The sequence below is a fragment of the Eulemur rufifrons genome, chromosome 1 (assembly GCF_041146395.1).
Source record: "Eulemur rufifrons isolate Redbay chromosome 1, OSU_ERuf_1, whole genome shotgun sequence".
Taxonomy (NCBI): domain Eukaryota; kingdom Metazoa; phylum Chordata; class Mammalia; order Primates; family Lemuridae; genus Eulemur; species Eulemur rufifrons.
Window position 1 is genome coordinate 29,920,632 of NC_090983.1, and position 23,911 is coordinate 29,944,542.

The 23,911-nt window shown below is 34.7% G+C and overlaps 1 protein-coding gene across 1 annotated transcript in view; it reads right to left on the minus strand.

The window, feature by feature from the left end:
* The window catches only part of NBEAL1 (neurobeachin like 1), a 148,971-nt gene that overhangs the window by 86,914 nt on the left and 38,146 nt on the right, over window positions 1–23,911 (minus strand). The window contains exons 7-12 of the mRNA XM_069468588.1: window positions 22,043–22,125; window positions 13,937–14,022; window positions 9,557–9,863; window positions 7,608–7,714; window positions 4,199–4,285; window positions 2,096–2,179 (exon numbers count right to left, since the gene is read on the minus strand). Of these exons, the coding sequence (XP_069324689.1) occupies window positions 2,096–2,179; window positions 4,199–4,285; window positions 7,608–7,714; window positions 9,557–9,863; window positions 13,937–14,022; window positions 22,043–22,125 (754 nt within the window). The remainder of the gene's footprint in view (window positions 1–2,095; window positions 2,180–4,198; window positions 4,286–7,607; window positions 7,715–9,556; window positions 9,864–13,936; window positions 14,023–22,042; window positions 22,126–23,911) is intronic.

The window sequence follows — 23,911 nt, forward strand, 5'->3', positions numbered from 1 at the left end:
AATCCATATATTTTCTAGAATAAGAAAGTTACAATAATCTACCAAAATAAAAAAAAAAAAAATTAGCATTAACTGTGTATTATAGAGTTATTATATTATTTGCAGATTAGGGCATGACACTTCCTCTACTGTTTTCACTTCATTTGTAATTAGAATATTAGGTGAAGTCAAAACAAAACTAGAGAAAAAATGAGACTGTGAGGGTAAAAGGAATCAGACATAAACCTCAAAGGATTACATTAAAGAGTTCTGGCAATTTTGAGTGGTGGCCAGAAAGAAACTGAATACAAAGAGTTTTCTCTCTCTGCTATTTTGTACCTAAATGGTCTGAATTATCTGGAGCCCCAAGTTCATTTTAGGAAGTCCTGTATCACATGTATTTTTGAATGAGTGGGCACCCAAAGCCATGAAGTGAAATATAAAGACAACCAAAAAACCTAGAACATACTAAATTGGCCCATTAAATTAGGTAAAAATATATACACTCACTAAAATATCAAAAGGTTTAAGTAAAACCAGTAAGACTGGTTGCTTCTGGGGAGGGGAGTAATTGTTTTGGGTCAAGGATAGGAAGGAAATTTTTTTTTAAAGGTATTTTTGTGGCCGGGCGTGGTGGCTCACGCCTGTAATCCTAGCACTCTGGGAGGCCGAGGCGGGTGGATCGCTCGAGGTCAGGAGTTCAAGACCAGCCTGAGCAAGAGCGAGACCCCGTCTCTACTAAAAATAGAAAGAAATTATATGGACAACTAAAAATATATATAGAAAAAATTAGCCGGGCATGGTGGCGCATGCCTATAGTCCCAGCTACTCGGGAGGCTGAGGCAGTAGGATCGCTTAAGCCCAGGAGTTTGAGGTTGCTGTGAGCTAGGCTGATGCCACGGCACTCACTCTAGCCCGGGCAACAGAGCGAGACTCTGACTCAAAAAAAAAAAATAAAGGTATTTTTGTTATATAACCTTTTGAATTGTAAACCATGCAAGATATTACAGAGTTTAAAAAAATATCTTTTAAAAAGACTTGAATATCTTTTAAGCTTGAATTTCAGAATACAGTACAGGTGGTCCATTATGATCAAAAACCAATTACTGAGAAGTTAAAATGATTTCTTCCGTATAGAAACTACTATTAAATGGAGATTAAAGTCATAAACCATACTGTAAAAGTTGTAAAAGCCTATTCAACAGCAACCTAACCATGAGCTACATTAACATTTCTCGAGCAAAAGTTACAATCCCCTAACACAAACCAATGGAAACTAAGGAATACAACTGAAGGCATGGCTCAAGAAACAGGCAGTAATTAATTCATTTCTGGTACCAGAAAGGCAAGACATGAAGTATATTAGACATGGCAGATAAAAGCATAAAGTGGTAATAATAATAACCGTCACTGACATTTAGCATCTGCCTGGCACTAGGCTAACCACTTTACACAGATGATCTCACTAATCCTGACAAAAACCAATAAGGTAACTATCAGCATGTAAGGTAACTACCAACGTAAGTGGACAGAACAATGGTCAGTAGTAGAGAATGAGAGGGGACAGAAAACCCTGAGGGTTAGTGACTATAAACAAAGAAGCAGAATTCCCATGGCCACACAATCTGGAAAAACAAGTCCCAAATTGATAGTCTATTCACATGTGAAAAATGTTCACATTCTAGGCAGTCATAAACTGACTAAATAGTGATTATTTTATTAATGAAGAAAAACTATAATATAAAAATACATAAATTTCTTAAATTCACTAACCATAGAATCACTTAAAATGATCACTTCAACATTTCAACACCAGTACCACTGTCCCATTCTTTGAACAACATTGTAAATCCCTATTAGTTTATAATTCAATCATCAATGTCATTTAAAATCCTAAAGTAGTGCCCACAGGGATTTGTCTTTAAAATTATCAGCAGTATAAGCAATTAATAGTATGCTTATTCTTATGCTAAGATGATATTATTTTGTGAACTATTTCATTTCACGTGTTAAACCTATAAGTATTATATACTTTCATATATTACTTCGGGATTTATATAGTGAAAACTAGTATATCTAAGACAACATCTTAAAGCTGGGAGGATATATGGTTTACCTTAGCAGCTGGAGACTTGTTCATGACTGCTGTCAAAGCCTGAATGGTTGATACAGCCAAACAATCCAACTGTCCCTGAAATGCCTACCAGAGGGGGCAAAAAAAGCAAGAAATTAACAAATGTGTTCAAGATTTTTATTCAGTTAGGAAACCTTTGTCCTGAAAACCTGAAAAAAAGAAATAATTACTTAACATGCATTACATTCCTCTTTCAATGAAATGGATTTCTGAAACACTGTAACCTGCAAGAAAAGTTACCTACTTAACAGAAAATAAGCCATGTGTCAAGAAGGATAAAGCAACATTCACTCATTACATTAAAATGTTTTAAGAAAAAAACACCAAGCTTAACACATGCTTTTTAAAAATAATGGACAATCTCAAGAGGAAGGGAAGGAGATCTATCATTGGAAATTCTATTATGTTTTAATTTCCCTTCAAAAATACACTTGAACTTTCTGGGTTTAAATTCCACTTGCATGTATAAGATAGCTAAAATAATCTTCTTCACTTCATTTCCAAACCCTTTGTTAAAACTGAAACGGTATGTGCATACACCAATTAATCATACTTGTAAACAATTATGTATATCTATTTTTACATAAAGTGCAAACTTTGAAGCAGATACATAAAATGACATACGTAAGTACTGTCATGTTTCTGAGAAGGCACCTTTTAATGCAAAAAGTTTTATGAAAAAATAAAAACTAGCTTCATTTTGCCTTTTATTGTTTAAGCTTCATCGTAAAGAAGAGATCTGTTAAATTTCAGGACAGTGTATTTATTGCAGAAACCAAAACTAACATCAACAATATTAAAAGACAGAACACGACTATTATATCAGGCTTAGTCAATCATGAAAGCATACGATGAGAACTACAAAGTTGTAAAAACAATCCTAAAAATCTTCTTTCAAGAACATATTACTATGAGCTGACTCTAGTCACTCCACAAATAGTATCTTCCTCTCTCCCTCCGAGCAAAACAACTTTGAGTATTAGATCTTTGTAGTATTAAGCTAAACTTTACCAATTTTAGACAAGTTACTTAATTTAGAATCCTGGTTTTTGTTTATAGTGTTTGTTAAATATTGTATAGAATAAACATATTACAATATGCACTAAACATTCTGCATACAGAATTTCATACAAATAAAATCAGTCCTAGACTTCATCCAAGAGAAGCAAAAAAAACTTCATTTCACCTACAATTTGAAGGTATAACATAAGCCTCTAAGAGACTATTATAATTGCGTTATTAATCCATGTAAGTAGGCCTTAAGATAGATTAATACTTACAGAAAAATCTAAAACAGTACTCTGTAAATTGATATTTCACACCCAGAATAGAAAACAATGGATTATAATGTCTCTTGTAGTACCATAACTCTATTTATAAACCTGGACATTAAAACAATGTTAATAAAAGATATAATGTAAGTTCTCTCACAAACATTTTGGAAAAGAAAAATAGCAAAGTAATTTTTATAGGTAGTTTTCTTTCAAACTAAATTATCTAATGTATTGTGAGAAGCAACAAAATTACATATTTTTACTTTATCATACCCATATAGAATTGAATTTTTAGAACGGAAAAAAGTCAAGTTTTATGCTAAATTAACACTCAAAGCATTCAGCTTCTTCTTCCCTTCCTCTAAGATTTGAGTTGTCCATTAAAGTACAATCATTACTTGTCAATAAGAAGCAAAGAATCAAGATATTAACAATGACCATACATATTCACAAACAAAGCCCTAAGGTCTCAATGTACCACAGTGCTTAGAAAAGGAAGCCCCCAAAATATGAAAGTCACCACCAGGTGGACAGCATTGATATTTGGGATCCCATTCCTGTACTTTATATCTCCTCAAACTAAAAAAAAAAAATACACATTGTTTGTTTATATCAACCATGAAGATATTTATCCTTTAGAGGAAAGCAATTTTTATTTCAATTTTTAAATAATTTTCAAAAGTAATTAGTGAATATTAGAATTAGATACTGTTTGTGTATTTTAAGATGTAAGAAGAAAAGTACAGGAATAGTTACTCCCATTGACTGATTCTGGACTTCAGCTGAAACAAGATGCAGGCTTTGTAGATACCTGGTCCTCATTCATTTCTGTCAGTAATTTGTTGGCAAGGTCTTTCTCGTTCTTGTCTGCCACCTTATTGTTAGCATTTAAAAATAGCTGTTCAAAACAGAGACAAGAATAATGGAGAAAGAACATTAAATTGTTACCTATAAGCAGTAATGAAGATTAAATGGATTCCCATGTCTCTTGAAAATAAATCCAAGAATCCACTCGTGAAGTACATCACAGTTTTAGAAATTAAAGATTATTCACTTTTTGTATTACAAACTACTATTAGTTTATATACTATATATTTATCTCTTGGAACTCAAAGTTATGAAAATAAGAAACAACAGCAATAATTAGAATTAGTTAATATTCCTAAATTCCTAAAGAATCAGCAAAGAATGCCTCACAGAAAAGAAGGAAGGCTGCTATTGAGATAGACCAAAGATATTGAAATGACTAATACATAGGAAAGGTCCTATAGTCAAGTAAGTTTGTGAAATCCTATAAAACTAATTTTAAAAAGGGTTCTTTCCAGAAATCTCTCTCAGAGTCTCAAATATGCTAATATGTACTTTCACAAGGGAGGTCAGGTGTAGCATTTACTGAATTTATCTGCTCATTTTATTAAAATTTTGGATAACAGTATTCTCCAAAGTCATCAAGAATTGAGCTTAAATTATATTAGTTTGTATTCTGTAAAGGGATTACCATCTTTTGAATTAAATAAATGAATTAAGTATTTTAGTTTCAGTATATAAAACTCAGCACCCCAAAAGGCCTTGGCCTTAGCTCAGTTTTGGTAAAGAGAAAGATAATTCAAAAGAAAGTAAAAGGAGGGGCCCAGCGCAGTGGCTTATGCCTATAATCCTAGCATTAGGGAGGCTGAGATGGGAGGATCACTTTTGGCCAGGAGTTTGAGACTGGCCTGGGCAACAAGATCCCATCTCTAAAAGGATTTTTTAAAAATTAGCCACGTGTGGTGATGCACGCCTATAGTCCCAGGTACTCAGCAGGCTGAGGCAGGAGGATCATTTGCCCAAGAGTTTGAGGTTGCAGTGAGCTATGACACCAATGCACTCTAACCCAGGCAACAAAGTGAGACTCGCTCTCAAAAAAAAAAAAAAAGAGTAAAGGGGAGAAAAATTTAGATTTAGATTTATAAAGAAACCTGTATTAAGAGCATCCTAGGAAGGTTGTTTTTTATGGGAATTATCACCAGTTTTCACTCATAAGCAAAAAATTTTGGAATTAATATATTTATTATTGTATGGATGAATAAATATGCTATCAATGTTTCTACTTTACAATGAGTATGTACTACTTTAATAATCACAGAATATGTTATTTGGCCTTGACAAGGCACCAAATTATTTATAAATTTTTATTCAAATTATGCAAAAATGGCCAGGCATGGTGGCTCACGCCTGTAATCCTAGGACTCTGGGAGGCCGAGGCGGGAGGATCGTTTGAGCTCTGGAGTTAGAGACCAGCCCAAGCAAGAGCGAGACTCCATCTCTACTAAAAAAAATTGAAAGAAATTATCTGGCCAACTAAAAATATACAGAAAAAATTAGCTGGGCACGGTGGCACATGCCTGTCCCAGCTACTCAGGAGGCTGAGGCAATAGGATTGCTTGAGCCCAGGAGTTTGAGGTTGCAGTGAGCTAGGCTGACGCCACGGCACTCTAGCCCAGGCAACAGAGTAGAATCTGTCTCAGAAAAAAAAAAAAAAAATATATATATATATATATATATATATGTATGTACACATATACACAAAAATATTACATATTTAGAAAGAAGAATGGAAATAAACATATAAAATTATCATTTTGGACATTACATAGTGTAAAAGTTAAAAAGAAAGACCTTTGACTTCAAAGGCCTTGAAGTCAAAAAGAAATAAACTGAAACTCTGGCTCTGAAACTTCTTGCCTAATCTATCAACTGGTCATTGTGAGAGCAACGTATGTTGTATGACCTCAGAAGGTACCTAACAGAGTGTACACGACAAAGTAAGCAGTTAATAAATAGTGGCCTTTATTCTGGTTGATAGAATTATAGGGGTTACCTTTTCTTTTTCATTATCATCTCAATTTTTCAATTTTTCTACAATGAATATTTTCTACAAAGAACATGTTGCAAAAATATGCATGTTTAAAATTTTTCAATTGGACAGTATGTCAAAAAGCCTTTATGAAATGCAAAACTAAAAAAAAAAATTACCCTCATCAAACACTTTCCTTGTTTGATTAGCTAAGTCAGTCCTCTGTATCCCTGGGTTCTGCATCCATGGATTCTGCTAAACTTAGATCGAAAACACTCAGAAAAAAATTGCATCTGTACTACGCATGTACAGACTTTTTTTCCTTGTCATCATTCCCTAAATAATATAGCATAACAACTATTTACATAGCATTGTATTAGGTATTACAAGTAATCTAGAAATGATTTAAAGTACGTGCATAGGTTATATGCAAATACTATTCCATTTTATATAAGGGACTTGAACATTTGTGGATTTTGGTACCCATGAGAAGTCCTGGAACCAATCCCCCAGAGATACTGAGGAATCATGGTAATGGTAGCACACATTCCAATTTGGTTTGAAAGTAAACCCAGTAAAAGATAAGCAATATTTCTATTTATGTGAAGTTGAAATTTCAACTTAACAAAAACAGAGTTCAAGATAGGTAACTTGGAGTCAGGTTTACAGACTGCAATAGAAGACAGCATTTCTATGAGAAGCTGAACTATTTTTCAAAGAATTAAAGGCAAATCTTGATCATATTAATATCCTTTGACACAAATAGTTAAGAAAGCCCAGAAGCAACAAATGACTTAGAGGATGCCAAAGATATTCCTGGGTGGAGTCGAAATAAAACACTTCATGTCTCATACAAAGAAATTATTAATAGTTTCCAGTTTGACTACCATTACAGTTTTTTTTTGTCGTTTTTTTTTTTTTTTTGAGACAGAGTCTTGCTCTGTTGCCCTAGCTAGAGTGCAGGCATCCTTGTAGTTCACTGCAACCTCAAACTCTCGGGCTCAAGTGATTGATCCTCCTGCCTCAGCCTCCTGAGTAGCTGGGACTACAAGTGTGTGCCTGATTTTTTTCTATTTTTGGTAGAGACAGGGTTTCGCTCTTGCTCAGGCTATTCTCAAACTTCTGAGCTCTAACGATCCTCCCACTTAGGCTTCCCAGAGTGCTATGATGACAGACATGAGCCACCACACCCGGCCACCTTTAAAGTATTTAAAAAATTGCAAATGATATAATAATAGTTTCAATTCAAGATAAAACTTGGTTATATAATTAAATGCAAACACAAATTTATTATAAAAATTCAGTACTAAAATGCTCAAATGTGAATTAAAACACAAAAAATAGCTTATTAAAATCAAAGACAATAATGATAATAGAGAAATACCTTGCAATTCTGTAGCAGTCGTAAGAGATGTTCAAAACAATTACTGTTCAGAAAAATGGCCTGAAGAACAGGCCTGTCTGTGCAATCTAACATGGCTGTGATGGTATCTAGAAAAATAAAAACAAATCATCCATGTAAAATGAAAGTTTAGGATCATATGAATATTTAATCATATTTTTAATTTAGGCTATTCAGCTAACAAAACCTGTAAATGTATTGGGAAATAATAGGGATGAGGAATAGCAAACAAATTCTGTAATTATCACTTGCTAAGAAAACTGAAAAATTTTATACTTTATTATTTGAAGTATTTAAATTTTATATGAGTGATATATATTTTCCAGAGACTTATTTAATTATTCTTCCATCGTAAGTCTCACTTTAAATGCCCAATTTGCTATTAATAAACAACAACTGGTTGGCAACATAGTGTTTGGCAATATAGTCTCATTTATATACTATAAAATTAACATATAGCCATTATGAAAATGAGACTTCAATTAATCCATTTATGACAATGTTTTGCTCTTGTTTCCCACTGAAGGGATATCCCCATCCAGAAATCAAAGGACATCTGTCACAGGCAATACCATAGATTCTAATAAAAAAGAAGTCCATTCAATATAGACTTAAACTCACTTACAAACTTAAAATTTGTAATAATTATAAAACATGGCATGTTATAAAGGAATAAAAATTACATAAGAAAATCTTATTTTCCTAAAGAAACAAATGTTGTAATGGATCATTTTCAACAAGATTTTGATGTCCAATATGTTTAAACTGACACCACACACACACATAAATATATAAAAGCATTTTTATGTCTTTAGAAGCTATACACCAAAACATTAATGCTGTTTATGACTGGGTGGTAAGATATAAGGAACTTTTATTTTCTTTTTTTACTTATCTGAATTTCCTAGTTAGCTGTAATGAAAATATTTTATTTCTATATTAAGTAAGTATGAGTTAATAATATTTGCATTTAATGATAACATGGGAATACAATAAGAAATCATGTATGTTGGTAAGGGAGCTTGCAAAGCAGAGAGAGAGATGTAAGCACAGAGTTACACAAAACAACCAAAACAAAGAGAGAGAAAAAGAAACAGACACATACACACAGAGGATCTGATGAAGAACAAAAACAAAAAGGGGCCCTCTAGAGGAAGGGCGGATGTTGAAGTGACCTTTACCGAGATGTTATAGAGACATATACAAAATTGATTGTATGTGACTTTTTGCCATAGGTTACTACAAATGGCACTATCTGAAAATTTACTTTTCCTACAATTTCAAAGTCATACCTGACTTTCTTTTTAATATTGATTCTTTTAGTGGACTATCTTTTCAGAAAAGACTATAGAGACTTGACTCTCGTTGTTAAAGCAAAGATATTAGACAAACAAAATGATTCTATGTTAATTATTTGGTTTTTTTGTTTTTTTTTTTTTTTTTTTTTTTTTTTTGAGACAGAGTCTCACTCTGTTGCCCAGGCTAGAGTGAGTGCCGTGGCGTCAGCCTAGCTCACAGCAACCTCAAACTCCTGAGCTCAAGGGATCCTCCTGTCTCAGCCTCCCGAGTAGCTGGGACTACAGGCATGTGCCACCATGCCCGGCTAATTTTTTCTATATATATTTTTAGCTGTCCATATAATTTCTTTCTATTTTTAGTAGAGATAGGGTCTCACTCTTGCTCAGGATGGTCTCGAACTCCTGAGCTCAAACGATCCGCCCACCTCGGCCTCCCAGAGTGCTAGGATTACAGGCGTGAGCCACCGCGCCCGGCCTATGTTAATTATTTGGAAGGCAAAATCTAAACAGTCACACAATATCTGAACTAAACAATCAATACTTTCCACATGATGGCCTTGTATTTCAAAAGAAAATTAGAAATACGAAAATAAAAATTAGACTCAGAGAACACTGTCTTTATGCAATACTTACTCAGCATTTTGATCTGTAGAGCCATGAATCGGCTTTCCCACTGTCTGGACCTTCTTTGATTAGGTAAAGCTGAATGATCTGAATTTAGCAATTTAAAATAGTTCTCCAGAATAGTACTGGTTTCCACTTGACGCTGGTCAGAGCTGCTACTGAGAAGGATATGTACCACTTCGGTAAGGCACTTGAGAGTTAGTTCTACCTTCCTACCCACTTCCTCAGGATCTCCATCCTCCCAGGAATCACAATCTGCTAAAACTCGCATAAGAACTTCCATGGTGGCTGGAGAAATTGCTTGCAAAGCATTCCTCTGAAATATTAAAGACGATAAAAATGAAACCCAAACCTAATTGAAGTTCTGTAGGTTTGTAACAAAGAGAATTTAATAAATCTGCAGACAATTTTTTCTTTTAATAAATCAACATAGATAAGAATGTTTAACAAATGATTTGATGGACATTGCTAGTGTTATACATTTTAAGTCTTCCCTTCCTCACAGAAAACTCACTTTCCACCCTTCCTGGCAGGTAAGGGTAGCCACATAATATAGTTCTGATCAAGAATATTTGGTAGTAGACTATGAAGAGGGTATCACTTTACAACTAAAAGGAGAAGGACCCTTTGCCCTTGGCCTTTTCACCTTATTCCTGCCTGGAATGCAAACATAAGGCCTGGAGGCTCCTTTATATCATGAGGAGATAAGCCCCAGAATTAAAGTAGCAAGCTACAGAGGCAGAACAGGAATATCAAAGGACCTTAGTCCTTGAAGTTATCATTGAGCTGCTGTACCAGCCTAGAACTGCCTACATTTGGATTTCTTAAGCAAGAACAAAACAATAATCCCAAATTGGTTACATCTCTCTCAGGTTTTCTGTTGGTTACAACAAATCCACCCCAACTGATTATGCCTGGCTTGGATCTGATTCTATAAACATATTTCTGAAAACTAACTACACCAAGTAATTGGTAGCTATATTGAGGTGACCAGTAAAACTTAGAAACAAACATATGTATTGCTCTAAATTGTTAAATCAAAGCATAATGAAACAGAACATAGTTACAGAAAATCATCTCAAAGTATTAGCACTTAGGCCATTAAGACTTATTATCAATAGTTATCAACATAATAAATAATGTCAATAATAATAAGTACTTCTATGGAAGAAACTGCTGATGGCCCACTCAATATTCAATCTCCCCCACCTTCCTTATTAATAGAAAACCTTGATGTTTTCCTGGACACATGGCTACCGAGAATAAAGATCACATTTCCTAAACTCTCCTGCTGCCAAGGAGGCTGAGGAAGCAAGTTTTATCAAACTTTATATATGAACATATTTGCCTTCTCTGCAGTCATATGACCAAGAGCTTGGCAAATGAGATAAAAAAGGCAGCGAGTGTCAGCTTTTCAGCATCTTTTTAAAAGATAGTTGGCACATGCCACTTGTCTCCTCCTTCTTTGTTACCCCCTCTATCTTTGTGCCCCAAATGCAAACATGATAGCCAGAATTTCAGAAGCTATCTTGTAGTGTGAGACAGAAGAGTAAGGATGACAGATTGACATTCAGAAGGAACCCGAGTCCCTGAAAATCACAGAGGCACCAGATTAACTCTGGACTGTTTAAATTTTTTTTTAATGAGAGAGAAAAGTAAACTAACTTGAGCTGTTATAATTTTATTATTAACTGCTACCTACAATGAATCATAAATTTAACGGATACAGTTGTGATTTAGTTTTTATAAGTACAAGCACTTTAAGTGCTTTACATATATAATATTATGATTTACTCCTTACAACTATCCTATAAATGTCACTATTTCCATATATTATAAAGAATCTAAAACCCATGTAAATAGTTTATCCAGTGTCACACAACTAGCTAGAGATGGACATGGAACTCAAAGCTAGGTCAGTCTGGCTCCAAAACTCTTGTTTTTAACACAACACAAAATAGAACAGGTTTCAGACATGCCAATGGGAAGCCCAGGTACAATTCTTTAGGAAGGCAGACCAGTAATTGAACTTCAATTTTTCTCTTATTTATGACAACATCATTCTTACACCTATAGATACTCAATTCATCTAAATACCCTTGTACTGATGCCATATTCAACAAATAATTTTCTGCTTTCGATATAACTCTAAATGTATGCCCAGATCACAAGGATTTTAAGTATTTTTAGTATATAAAATAATAAATTGGGCTTCCGGTATCTTGATTTTCATGTTAGTTTTCATTACAGAGGTTTCTTGGGGCGTGATTACTTCTGGGCACTAAAAAAAACAAATCTCTGTGTTTTAAAAAACAAACAAAAAAAAAAGGATCCAGTCAGCTTCTACATTAGTCAGTAACAATGCCACTTCCATTTTCATTCATGTACACTATTTAATTCTTTTTAGCAGTAGTGGAGAAATAGAGAAATAATAGAAATGGGAGATAATGACCCAAAAGAAGGACATCAACTATTATAGGAGAGTGATTAAGCAAACATAAACTGGAAAATAAGATTCTGGTCACCATCTCCCTCACTACGAGGAGACTCTTATCTTCTACCAGCGTGAAGAGTACGAGTAGGCCACATAGCCCACCAGGATACCCAAGTAGAAATCGTGGCTGGTACCAAAAAAGGGATAGGAGCTAATAGTGTACTAGGGTAAGAGGGAACAAAAATACTTTTTTTAAAATGCCCATGGATTCAGAAGTCCTTACTCTGAAAAAAAAAAAAAAATGCCCATTGAGCACAAGGGCCATTCAACGAAAAAAATGATCACACAGGGAGAAAACAAAGTAAAGACAAGGAGGAAAAGGGAATTGCAGCAGTACCAACAGATAGGATACTCTTAATCTCAGGATGGTATTTACAAGATTAATACCCAAGAAAATATATCTAAATTGGGCACATTAAAAAAAGGAATTACCCAAATATATAGTCATCTGCTTATGAAGCATACTTGAAAAATGAATATTATACTCTTAAACCTCCAAACAGAATAGGAAATGAAAAATAAATTATCAAATAAATAGCAATCGCCTATGTTACAATATTAAAATTTCCCTACTGCTATAAGATAAAAAAGAGCTTCATAAGAGGCTCTTGAACTCAAATAAATGTCTAAGTATTAACTTTCATGATGTCTTCCAGAACATAGACAAGGATTTCTTCCTAATGCCCAAAATGATTAAGGTGATACACCTAGTGTATTAGTGGTATAATTTTATATCTTTCAGTAAAATTAAAGTTTTGAAAAATATAGGTTTCTAAGTTTTTAAATAAAACTGTAATTTAAACACATAATTTGGTATAACAATATAAACAACATAGTACGCTGATGTAAGAGAATGTTTCATGTGAATGAAAAAGCTAATAATTAAAAAAAGGAAGATAAGAATTTTCAATCTAAGAGAGAAAGGAAGAGATGGAGAAAGAAAGGGAACTGATGGGATCTGAAACTTGGATGGAAAAAGATGTATCTTTATTTCCACTAATCTCTAACTGAAATGTAGTATTTCCTTAAAATTTAAATGTAAGCAACAAAGCACAGTAGTATAAGTAATGTTGGTGATTTTGTCACCAATAAAAATCATATGCATGTTCATATATTATAGTTGTTGCACCTCTCAAAACATCATTTATGCTCATCTTTTTTTAAAATGACATTAGCTAGTAGACTTGCTGCTACATCTTTTTAATTAATGTGTCATAAAGAAGCGCATATTAATATGTCACAGGTTTGTTTCATTAATATTTTAGTAACTGCATTTTAGTATAGTTGGTTTCCTTTGTGATCTCATGTATTTTATTTCAGGCATTTAAAAACATTCTGACAAGCGGCTTTATCGGCTGCCAAAGGAGTATGTGTTACAAAAAGCGTTATGAACCTCTGATCTAAACTGTGGTTTAAGAAAACATGTAGAATGTTCTTTCTCAACTATAAGCCTATTGTCAACTAGAAGTTATACTCAAAATCTATGACAGACAGCTTTTAAGATGCTTAATGTAAAAAAAAAATTACTAGAAATTCTTTCTTGTAGTCAACCCAACTGCTAGAGTCTGATTTCATCTGGACTGACAGGGTTGACTTCCTCCATACTCCAAAGTAAAAACTAGTAGCTGAAAGCCAACACAAATAAGACCTAAAATATAAAAAATTGTTAAATCTGGTTATTTATCCAATAATTTTATTGTCAATGCTAAAATTATTACTTAGGTTTTTGAGAAGATAACAAAAGAAATAAGTAGATTAGTTTAAAACAAAACAGAAACATAAAAATAAGTGTGTAGTTCATGAAGTTATAAAAAGACAAAGAATACATTAAATAATCCACCAAAAGCTTTTTGCATTGTTAACCATTATATATTAACTTTCAACACTTTCCTCACCTGCCCACCGGCTACAATGGCTCCAAAAAGATGCAACAAGCAACACTTAAGACTTTCCTTGAGATGTTCACTTTCCTGAAAACATTCTGTAAATACAATACACAAATAAATAAATAAGATTTCGCTTTCACAATATGACTTATCTATAAGGAATGTTTGATACAAACATGAAGAACTATTTGTGAAAAGGCTAAAATGTGTTTTAAAAAGGCTGATATAAATTTTGTCTTAGAAAAACAGAAACCATCTGTCAGGGGGTACTTTAGGGTACTCCATGTTATCAAATTTAGTTCTCATAATACTCCACATAATGATGATATTTTGCCCCCATTTATAAATTAGCAAATAGAAGGTCAGAAGTTAATCTCTTGCCTGATTACTAAGTGACAGCAATAGCAATTTACCCAAACCTGACATAAAATTAGATGCCTCTTTAGTATTACTACTGCCTCTTATTGGCATAATTGACTACAACTAGTCAATTATAAAATGAAAGAGTTGGACAAAAAGATTTCCTCACTCCACTCTAGGGCCAATATTCTAAATTCTGGTACCAAGAGTAATCTTTCTCTTAACATTATAATTATTTTATTGTTTTTAAAAGGTTATACATACACATGACCAAAAAAAACTTTAAAAAGCATAAAAGAGCTGATGAGGAAAAGTAAGTCTCCCTCTTACCTATCCCTCAATCGACCACACTATCCCTGCCTTAAAAAAGAAAAGGAAAAAGCTAAATATATACTCCTACATTATGCTTTGTTTATTAACTTAATACATTCTGGATATTATTACATTTTTACAGATATGTCTGCTTTATTCATTTTTATGCCTACAGAGCATATATCACTACAATGAGGTGTCTTCATTTAACCTGCTGATAAATGTTATACTTTTCCTCTTTCTTTTGATGCCGATAATTCCATAATGAATATCCTTTTGCATAAGTCATTACACACTTAGACAAGACTATAGCAATAAAATTATTTCCAATCTTATACACAATAAATGTCACCAAAAAGAAACAGCTTTGAGGTTAAATGTACTGATTGAAATTTACAATTAAAAAATTAAGTCATTCCAGCTATGTCATAATAACTGGCACTACACATGACTTCCAGCTATGAACAACTAGAAAACTGGACAAAAGAGGTTCCATAAATAGGGTCACAGAATTGTGATACATAAGAGAAGGAAAACAAAGTGAGCCCAAGGATCACACCTCAGATTCCTGTTTGGAGATACTTTCTGAACTACTGCACAGAAAGAAGGAAACCTAAAAGAACATGGCTATTTGCTGAGTTGGGGAGCCAGAAATCAACGTTTGGAGAGGCCTAGGCAATTGGAATTTGTGAAGTAGAGTACTGGAACGGAGAAAGCCATACACAGAAAGTGCTCCAGAAATACATAAATAGCTCACTTTGTGTCTAAGTATCAATCCTCACATGCTAGTGTGACATCTCACAAGACAGGCAAAAAAAAAAAAAAAAACTACGAAGAACCTGTAAGCTGAATAAATCTATGATTTCATTCAGAGCTAGATGACAAGAGTATAATTCAGCCACAGTAGACACACAGAATAATACATATAAAGGATGTAAAAATATATACCATGTAAACTCTAATCATAAGATTGCTGGGGAGGCTATATAAATTCACATCTGACAAAGTAGACAGAGAATATTACCATGGGTGGAGAGGAACATTTAATTATCAAAAATAGGCCATGAAAATAAGACTCAGTAAATTTAAATTGATTAAAGTCATAAAAAATATGTTCTCTCACCATAATGGAATTATAAAGTAATCAAAAAAAGAGGCCAGGCATGGTGGCTCACACCTACAATCCTAGCACCCTGGAAGGCCGAGGCAGGAGGATCGCTTGAGGTCAAGAGTTCAAGACCAGCCTGAGCAACGGTGAGACCCTGTCTCTACTAAAAATAGAAAAATTAGCCAGGCATGGTGGCGCACACCTGTCGGGAGGCTGAGGCAGGAGAATCGCTTAAGCCCAGGAGTTTGAGGTTTCTGTGAGCTAGGCTGACACCACGACACTCTAGCCCAGGTGACAGAGCGAGACTCCTTCTCAAAAAAAAAAGTAATGATAAATAGATACCTGGAGACTCTTTTCATGAAGATGGCAACTGAAAGCAAAGGAGGCCCCTGGTTCTCCCAAAGCTGAAGCCAAAGCAAAGGCTTTGAAGGCCAAGCACTCAGTGCTGAGGCTCCACAGACACAAAATAAAAAGATCTGAACATCACCCACCTCTGGTGGCCTACGACACTGTGGCTCCAAAGGTAGCCTAAATATCCTTGGAAGAAAACCTACAGAAGAAACAAGCTTGACTGCTGTGCCATCACTAAGATCCCTTTAGCCACCGAGTCAGCCATGAAAAAGACAGAAGACAACAACACACTTGTGTTCACTGGGGATGTCAAGGCCAAGAAGCACCAGATGAAATAGGCTGCAAAGCTCTATTACAGTGATGTGGCCAAGGTCAATACCCTGATTAAGCCCAGTGGAAAGAAGAAGGCATATATATGTTTGACTGTCTCCTGACTATGATGCTTTGGATACAGCCAAAAAACTGGGATCATCTAAACTGAGTCCAGCCAGCTAATTCTAAACATAAATTTTTTTACCATGAAGAAAAAAAAGATCTGGAAACTCCCCAAACATTTGCAGATTAAATAACACATTTCCTTTTTTCTTGAATTAATTATTTTAATTGACAAATATGAATTATATATATTAATATTTATGATATACAACATAATGTTTTGAAATATATAAACACTGTGGATTGTCTACATCAAACTAATTAACATGTATCACCTCACACACTTAACATTTTTTGTGGTGAGAACATTTAAAAACTGCTACTCTCTTAGCAATTTTCAAGTATTTAATACATTGTTATTAACTATAGTCACCATGTCATAGACAGATCTCCTGAACTTATTCTTCCTGTCTAACTGGAATTTTGTATCCTTTGATCAGTATTTCTCCAGTCTCCCCAACAACAGATTTCTTAATAACCACTGTGTCAAAAAAAAAAAAAAAAATCCCAAAATTAGAAAATATTTTAAACCAAGTGGAAAACAAACATATCAAAATCTGTGGGGCACAGCTAAAGCATTACTTCATGTCCATACTAGAAAAGAAGGTCTAAAGAAGGCATATGTAATTAAAGATCAAAATTTCCACTCTGAGAAGCTATAAAAAAAAGAGAACCAATTAAACTCTAAGTAAAATAGGAAAAATTAATGAAACAGGAAATGAACACATGATAGAGAAAAATCAATAAAATCAAAAGCTGCTTTACTGAAAAGACCAATATAATTTTTTAAGAGCTAGGATCCCATTATGTTGCTCAGGCTGCAGTACAGTGGCTATTCACAGGTGTGATCATAGTGCACTAGAACCCCGAACTCCTGGGCTCAAGCAATCCTCCTATCTCAGCCTCCCAAGTAGCGGAGAAAACAGTGTACACCAATATCAACATAATTTTAAAACCTCTAGCTAGATTGATAAAGAAAAATGGAGAGAGAAAATGTAAATTACCAATATCAGGAATGAAAGAGGGGACATCAACCTAAATCACATAGATTTTAAAAAGATAAGAAAGAAATATTATAAACAACTTTATGCTGGTAAATTCAACACAGATGAAAAACACAAATTCCCTGAAAGACATGAATTACAAAACCTAACAAGAAGAAATAGGAAATTTGAATAGTCCTTTATCTAGTAAAGAAATGGACTCCTTAGAAACTTAGAAACTTTCCACAAAGTAAACTCCAGGGCCAGATGGCTTTGCTAGTGAATATTAAGAACATCTTAATAGCAATCTCAAATCAATTCTCACAGAAAATAGAGGAAAAGAGAATACTGCCCAACTCACTTAAGACCAGGATTATTGTTTAAGCCCCCTATCAAGGGTATTTTGCTATGACAGCCTGGACAGACTTACAGATTTTGGTACCAAGAAGTGTAGTGCCGCTGTCAATACCTAAAAATACAGAAGCAGCTTTGGAATCGGGCAATGGGTAGAGGCTGGATGAGTTTTGAGGTGCATGCTGGAAATACTGATCTTCAGGGCAATTCTGGTAAGGTGTCAAATGGAAAAAAGGAACATCTTACTGAAAACTGGGGGAAAGATGATCCTTGTTATGAAGTGGCAAAAAATTTGGCTCAACCGTATTCTAGTGTTTTGTGGAACTTGCAAGCAATGAAATTGGATATTTAGCTGAAGCAATTTTTTTTTTTTTTGAGACAGAGGCTCACTCCTTTGCCCTGAGTGCTATGGCACCAGCCTGGCCCACAGCAACCTCAAACTCCTGGACTCAAGTGATCCTCCTTCCTCAGCCTCCCTAGTAGCTGGGACTGCAGGTGCATTCCACAACACCCAGCTAATTTTTCCATTTTTAGTAGAGACGAGGTCATGCTCTTGCTCAGGCTGGTCTTGAACTCCTGAGCTCAAGCAATCCTTCCGCCTTGATCTAGGATTACAGGCGTGAGCCACTGCACCCGGCCAGCTGAGGCAATTTCTAAGCAAAGTGGTGAAGGAACAGCTTGATTTCTCTTGCCGCTTATAGTAAAATGTATAAGGAGAGAAATGAATTAACAAAGACCCTGTTAAGCCAAAAAGAACCAAAACCTAAAGATTTTGAAAATTCTCAGACTATCCATCTTGCAAAATGAGAAAGTTAGTTCTGGAAAAAAAATACTAAGGGTGTGGCCAATAAACAGATCATAGTTAAACCCAACTAATGGACTTCAGCCATCTCAGCAGTGGCCAGGAATAGTGATGGAATTATACCAGCAAAGACACTACCATTGTAAACTAAACGGGATAGAAAAAGTGGGAAAGAATGAAGGACCTCTCATTTTTATTTTTGTTTTTTTTTTTAGAGATGAGGTATCACTCTGTTGCCCAGGCTGAAATGCATTGTGATCACAGCTCACTGTAGCCTCGAGCTCCTAGGCTCAACTGATCCTCCTGCCTCAGCCTCCCAAGCAGCTAGGACTACAGATGTGCACCACCATGCCCAGCTAATTTTTTTAATTTTTGTACAGACAGGGTCTCACTAGATTGCCAGGCTGGTCTTGAACTCCTGTCCTCAGGTAATCCTCCTGCCTCAGCCTCCCAAAGCACTCAGATTACAGTGGACTCCTTGGATTCTATAGAACCAGACCAAAATTGTGAACCTGTGCTATTTTCAAGGAAAGGGAAGAATAACACCACAGACCCAGGAGGCAAGGCGGTTTCCTCCTCCTCCTTAGGTTTCAAAGTGTATGATCACCTCTCAGGCTTCAGTGTGCCAGGATGCCCCCACCCAATGCTTCAGGGGCATGGCTGCCCTCACAGACAGCCGTGTGGGCAAGCCTATATAGAAAGCAGAGCACAAGGGGTAGGGATGACCTGCAGAGCCAGAAGGGGTGACACTAGCATCCCAGTGGGCCTGGGAATTATTCTCAAGCTTTAAAGTCTAATAGAATTTGTCTTACTAGGTTTTGGACTTGCCTGGGACCTGTCACCCCTTTCTTCCTTCTAATTTTTCCCATTTGGAATGGGAATACTCATTCTATGCCTAGCCCACTGTTGTATTTTGGATGCACATGACTTACCTGGTTTCACAGGTTCACAGCTGGAGAGGAATTTTCACTCAGGATGAGTTATAACTGAGTCTCACCCATATCTGATTTAGAGGACATTTAGATAAGACTTTGCACTTTAGACTTTACAGAGCTGATGTTAGAATAAGTTAAGACACTTAGGACTGTTGGGATGGAATAAATGTATTTTGCATGTGATAAGTACATAAGTTTAGGGGGGCTATGGGTGTAATGGTATGGACTAAATTATGTTCCCCCCCCAAATTCATGTTAAAGCCCTAACATCCCCCACCATGTGAGTGCATTGGAGATACGGCCTTTAAGGAGGTGATTAAAGTTAAATGAGGTCATAAAAGTATAGCCTTGATCCAATAGAACTGACACCCTTGTAAGAAGAGATAGACACTAGTCTCTTCCCAACATGTGAGGACACAGCAAGAAAGTGACTATCTGTAAGCCACAAAGAGAGCTCTCACCAGAAACTAAACCCTGCTGGAAACTTGGTCTTGGACTTGCCAGCCCTCAGAACTGTGAGAAAATTAATTCCTGTTATTTAAGCCTCCCAGTCTACAGTATTTTGTTATGGAAGCCCAAGCAGATTAAGACAATTACCCTGTTACAAACCACGCAAGATATAAGGAAAAAAAACTCGTATTTTGCTTGAACATAGATACAAAAATCTTTAATAAAATGTTTGCAAATCAAATGCAGTATTACGTAAAAAGGATAATATAATCATACAATCATGACCAAAGGTATTCTAGGCCAGGAATGCAATGTTAGCTTAACATTCAAAAATCAATCTTTTATTTTACCAATTAACACACTAAAGGTGAAAAAAAAAACCTCAAATAGATGTAGTGTGTGAAAAAAGTCAATATCCATTCAATAATAAAAACTATTGGCCAAAGAGCATTAGAATAAAGCTTCCTCTACTTAATAAAGGGCATCTATAAAAAAAATCTACCACTAACATCATACTGAATGGTGAAAGACTGAATTTTTTCCCCTCTACATGTGGGCACAAGACATGAATGTCTTCTCTCACCACTTCTATTTAACAGTATAAAATGGCATATAGTTTGGAAAGGAAAAGTAAAACTGTCTTTTTTGCAGACATGATTGTATACATGTAAAACCCTAAAGAATAACATTAGGGCTATTATGATTCATAAGTGAATTTAACAAGGTCACAAGATACAAATCTTTAGCAAGATCAATATACAAAAATAAATTGTATTTCTATATACTAGTAATAAACCTTGGAAAATACAATTAAAAACAAATCATTTACAAAGCATAAAAAATATATAATACTTTGGGATAAATTAATAAAATATGTGTATGACCTATATATACAAGATACAAAGGGTTCAGTATCTCTCAGCACTTCTAAGCCAGTGTGTCTCCCATATGCACCAATTTGATCTCATAACCTCATTTGGAGGACCCAAGAATAGCCTTTGGACTGCGTTGAGGACCCCTGCTGAATAGAAACCCCTTACACTGTTCTATTGGCATGCAGGATTCCTGTGTTATATCTTCTAAGTGAGGCCAGTTCCAGAGATGGCCTATTGTGGATATGTGAATTTGATTATGTAGCTAAAGCCAGTATCACTACTGGCAGTCAAGCAGAGTAGACACTGCAATTCTCTTCACCAAGCAATCAAACAAAGGACTGTTTCTGTCTTGCTCTATTTCATAGGAAAAAAATAAAAGAGAACTGAAGCAAATATGGCAAAATGTTAAGTCTGACAAATTTGAGTGGAAAACACATACTCAAGGAATACAGTGTTCCCTTTATATCCTGCAAATTTTTCTGTATTTTTGAAAGATGGCATAATTTTTTTTTTTTTTTTTTTTTTAAGATAGGGTCTCACTCTGTCACCCTGGGTAGAGTGCAGTGGCATCATCATAGCTCACTGCAATTTCCAACTCCTGGACTCAAGCGACATTCCTGCCTCAGACTCTTAAGTAGCTAGGACTACAGGTGCCCCCCACCACACCTGGCCATTATTTTCTATTTTTGGTAGAGACGGGGTCGGGGGGGGGGGGGTTTCAGTCTTGCCCAGGCTGGCCTCAAACTCCTGAGTTCAAGCAGTCCTCCTACCTCAGCCTTCCAGAGTGCCAGGATTACAGGCGTAAGCCACCGCACCCACCCGCATAATCATTTTTTAAGAAAGAAAATTAGGGCCCATATAAGTCACTAATATGGTGGTCAATTCTTAAGTTTCCTATTTTTAGTAAAATTTCTAAAGTTCTAACATATACCACTGTCATTAAAATAATCAACTCTTCTCAAAACACTTTAAGAATAGTAAATTAAATAAAACCAAGAACAATAATCACAGCCAAACACAAATCATGTGCCATACTCTAGTGACATATTCTTACAACCTTTATCTTATACATTTACAAACTGAATCAAGGTCAGAATCAGAGCAAGCATAAAGAACAATCACAGTAAGAAAAACTAGAGGAGTTACTTACGATAAAAGAAAGGGATGAACTCCACTGTGAGAGAAGCTGGTTTATATTTCTGTCTGCTCTTTTCCACAGTACTAAGGATTCGTCTATCATTAAAAAGAAGTTAATAACAAATTATAACATGGGCAAACAGAGACAGCATAATTACAAAGACAATTATAAAACAAATATAATATTTTACTTTTGATTTGTATATTGAAAAATACATCTCCAGGACTGGCATAATCTTGAAAAAGAAATCTAGCCAATAACTTAAATGCTCATCAATTAAAGGATTTTTTCTGTTGAATTATAAAACATAGTAGCTACGTTAAGTTCTCCAAATAACTGGAACTTGAACAAGGAACTAGCCCTTAAAATTTCCAACTTGTAAAAGAATTTGCTCAGCAGTACTGCTAAACTGACAGCTAAGGCTAGTAGCTTATTATTACAATAAAACTGAAAATATATCAGAAATCACATTACTCTGCCACTTTCTGAAATTTTGTCTGGAACAATGAGTCCATACCATTAATTGCTTTCATTTTAAGGATATAGATCCAATACGGGCTGGGATTGTTTTTGTTTTTAAGGAAAATTCCAGTAGTTTTGATAGATGTGATGATTTCTACAGACTTTCATAAGGCTAACACAAATTGCATGAGCTTTTACCAAGAACATTTCAACTCAACACAAAATGAATCTCTTACATGGGCATGATGGTGTGGAGATTAGAGAATAAAGGGTATTATTGATATTCCAACTAGTGGAATAGCAAAAAAATTTTTTTAAAAATCACAGACATTTTTTATGCACTGAAAAAGCACTTAATATTATTAGATAAAGCCAACAAAAATGAAAAATATCTGAAAGACAGCCACATAGAAATCCACTCATCTATGTATGACCTGCTGAAAAACCATCGGTTTAAGATGCCGTTGTCTTCTTAATGACCATAATTGAGCTATTCAAATTACTTTCCTTATAAGTATTTTGAAGCTAGGAAGAAAAGCCAATTGACCATAGAATAAACCAAACAGGATAAGCACACCTGGACTTACTGATGGCAGAATAAAGAGTTCTAAGATCCAGATCTAACATCCAGATTCATTAGAAATCATATCAGATGCCATTTGCTACTGCACTGCTTTCCAAATATATGCCTATTTCTAGTGTGTAGAAGGCATAAAAATGATCACAGTAACTGTCTTCATTTTAATGCTAAACGTAACATTTTAGAATATTAATAGATCTTCCCATTTAATTAAAACCATTATCAAAAATTTTTTATGTCTTCATGACAATACAAAATTTACTGGGGTTCCAAATAAAAAATTCAGTCATGTGGTAAAAAAAGTAATTTTAAAAGGATAAAATGTGATTTAACTTTCAGTTAGATTTTTCCATGAAATTATATCTACCTAGTGCATTTATAATATTAAAGATTATGGTATTAACTAATAGATTGGTTACATCCTAGCCAAACAACCTGTGCTATAAATAACAATAAACATCCTTAACTAAGTAACATTATAAAAATGTACTTATACAATTTGTGATCAATGACTCATTCTAAATTCCCTATATTAGATGTAACATATGAACATAAATAATTTCCATCATATTCATGGTAAAAATTTAATATGGTAACATAGACAAAAGTGGTGAGAACTATTATATATATTAGAACACAAAAATTAAAGCATAAATAGTTTGTGCTATATGTTTTCAATAGGTTAAATTACTAGAGCTAAAAATAAACTTCAGTCTTGCACCATTTTTAGAATATAACATACTTGATTCCTCCATTATTGTTTGATATTTGGGCCCAGCATGCAGCACTTAGCAGATGCTAATACATAGCAACCGGTTTCTGAGAAGGCTGCAACATGT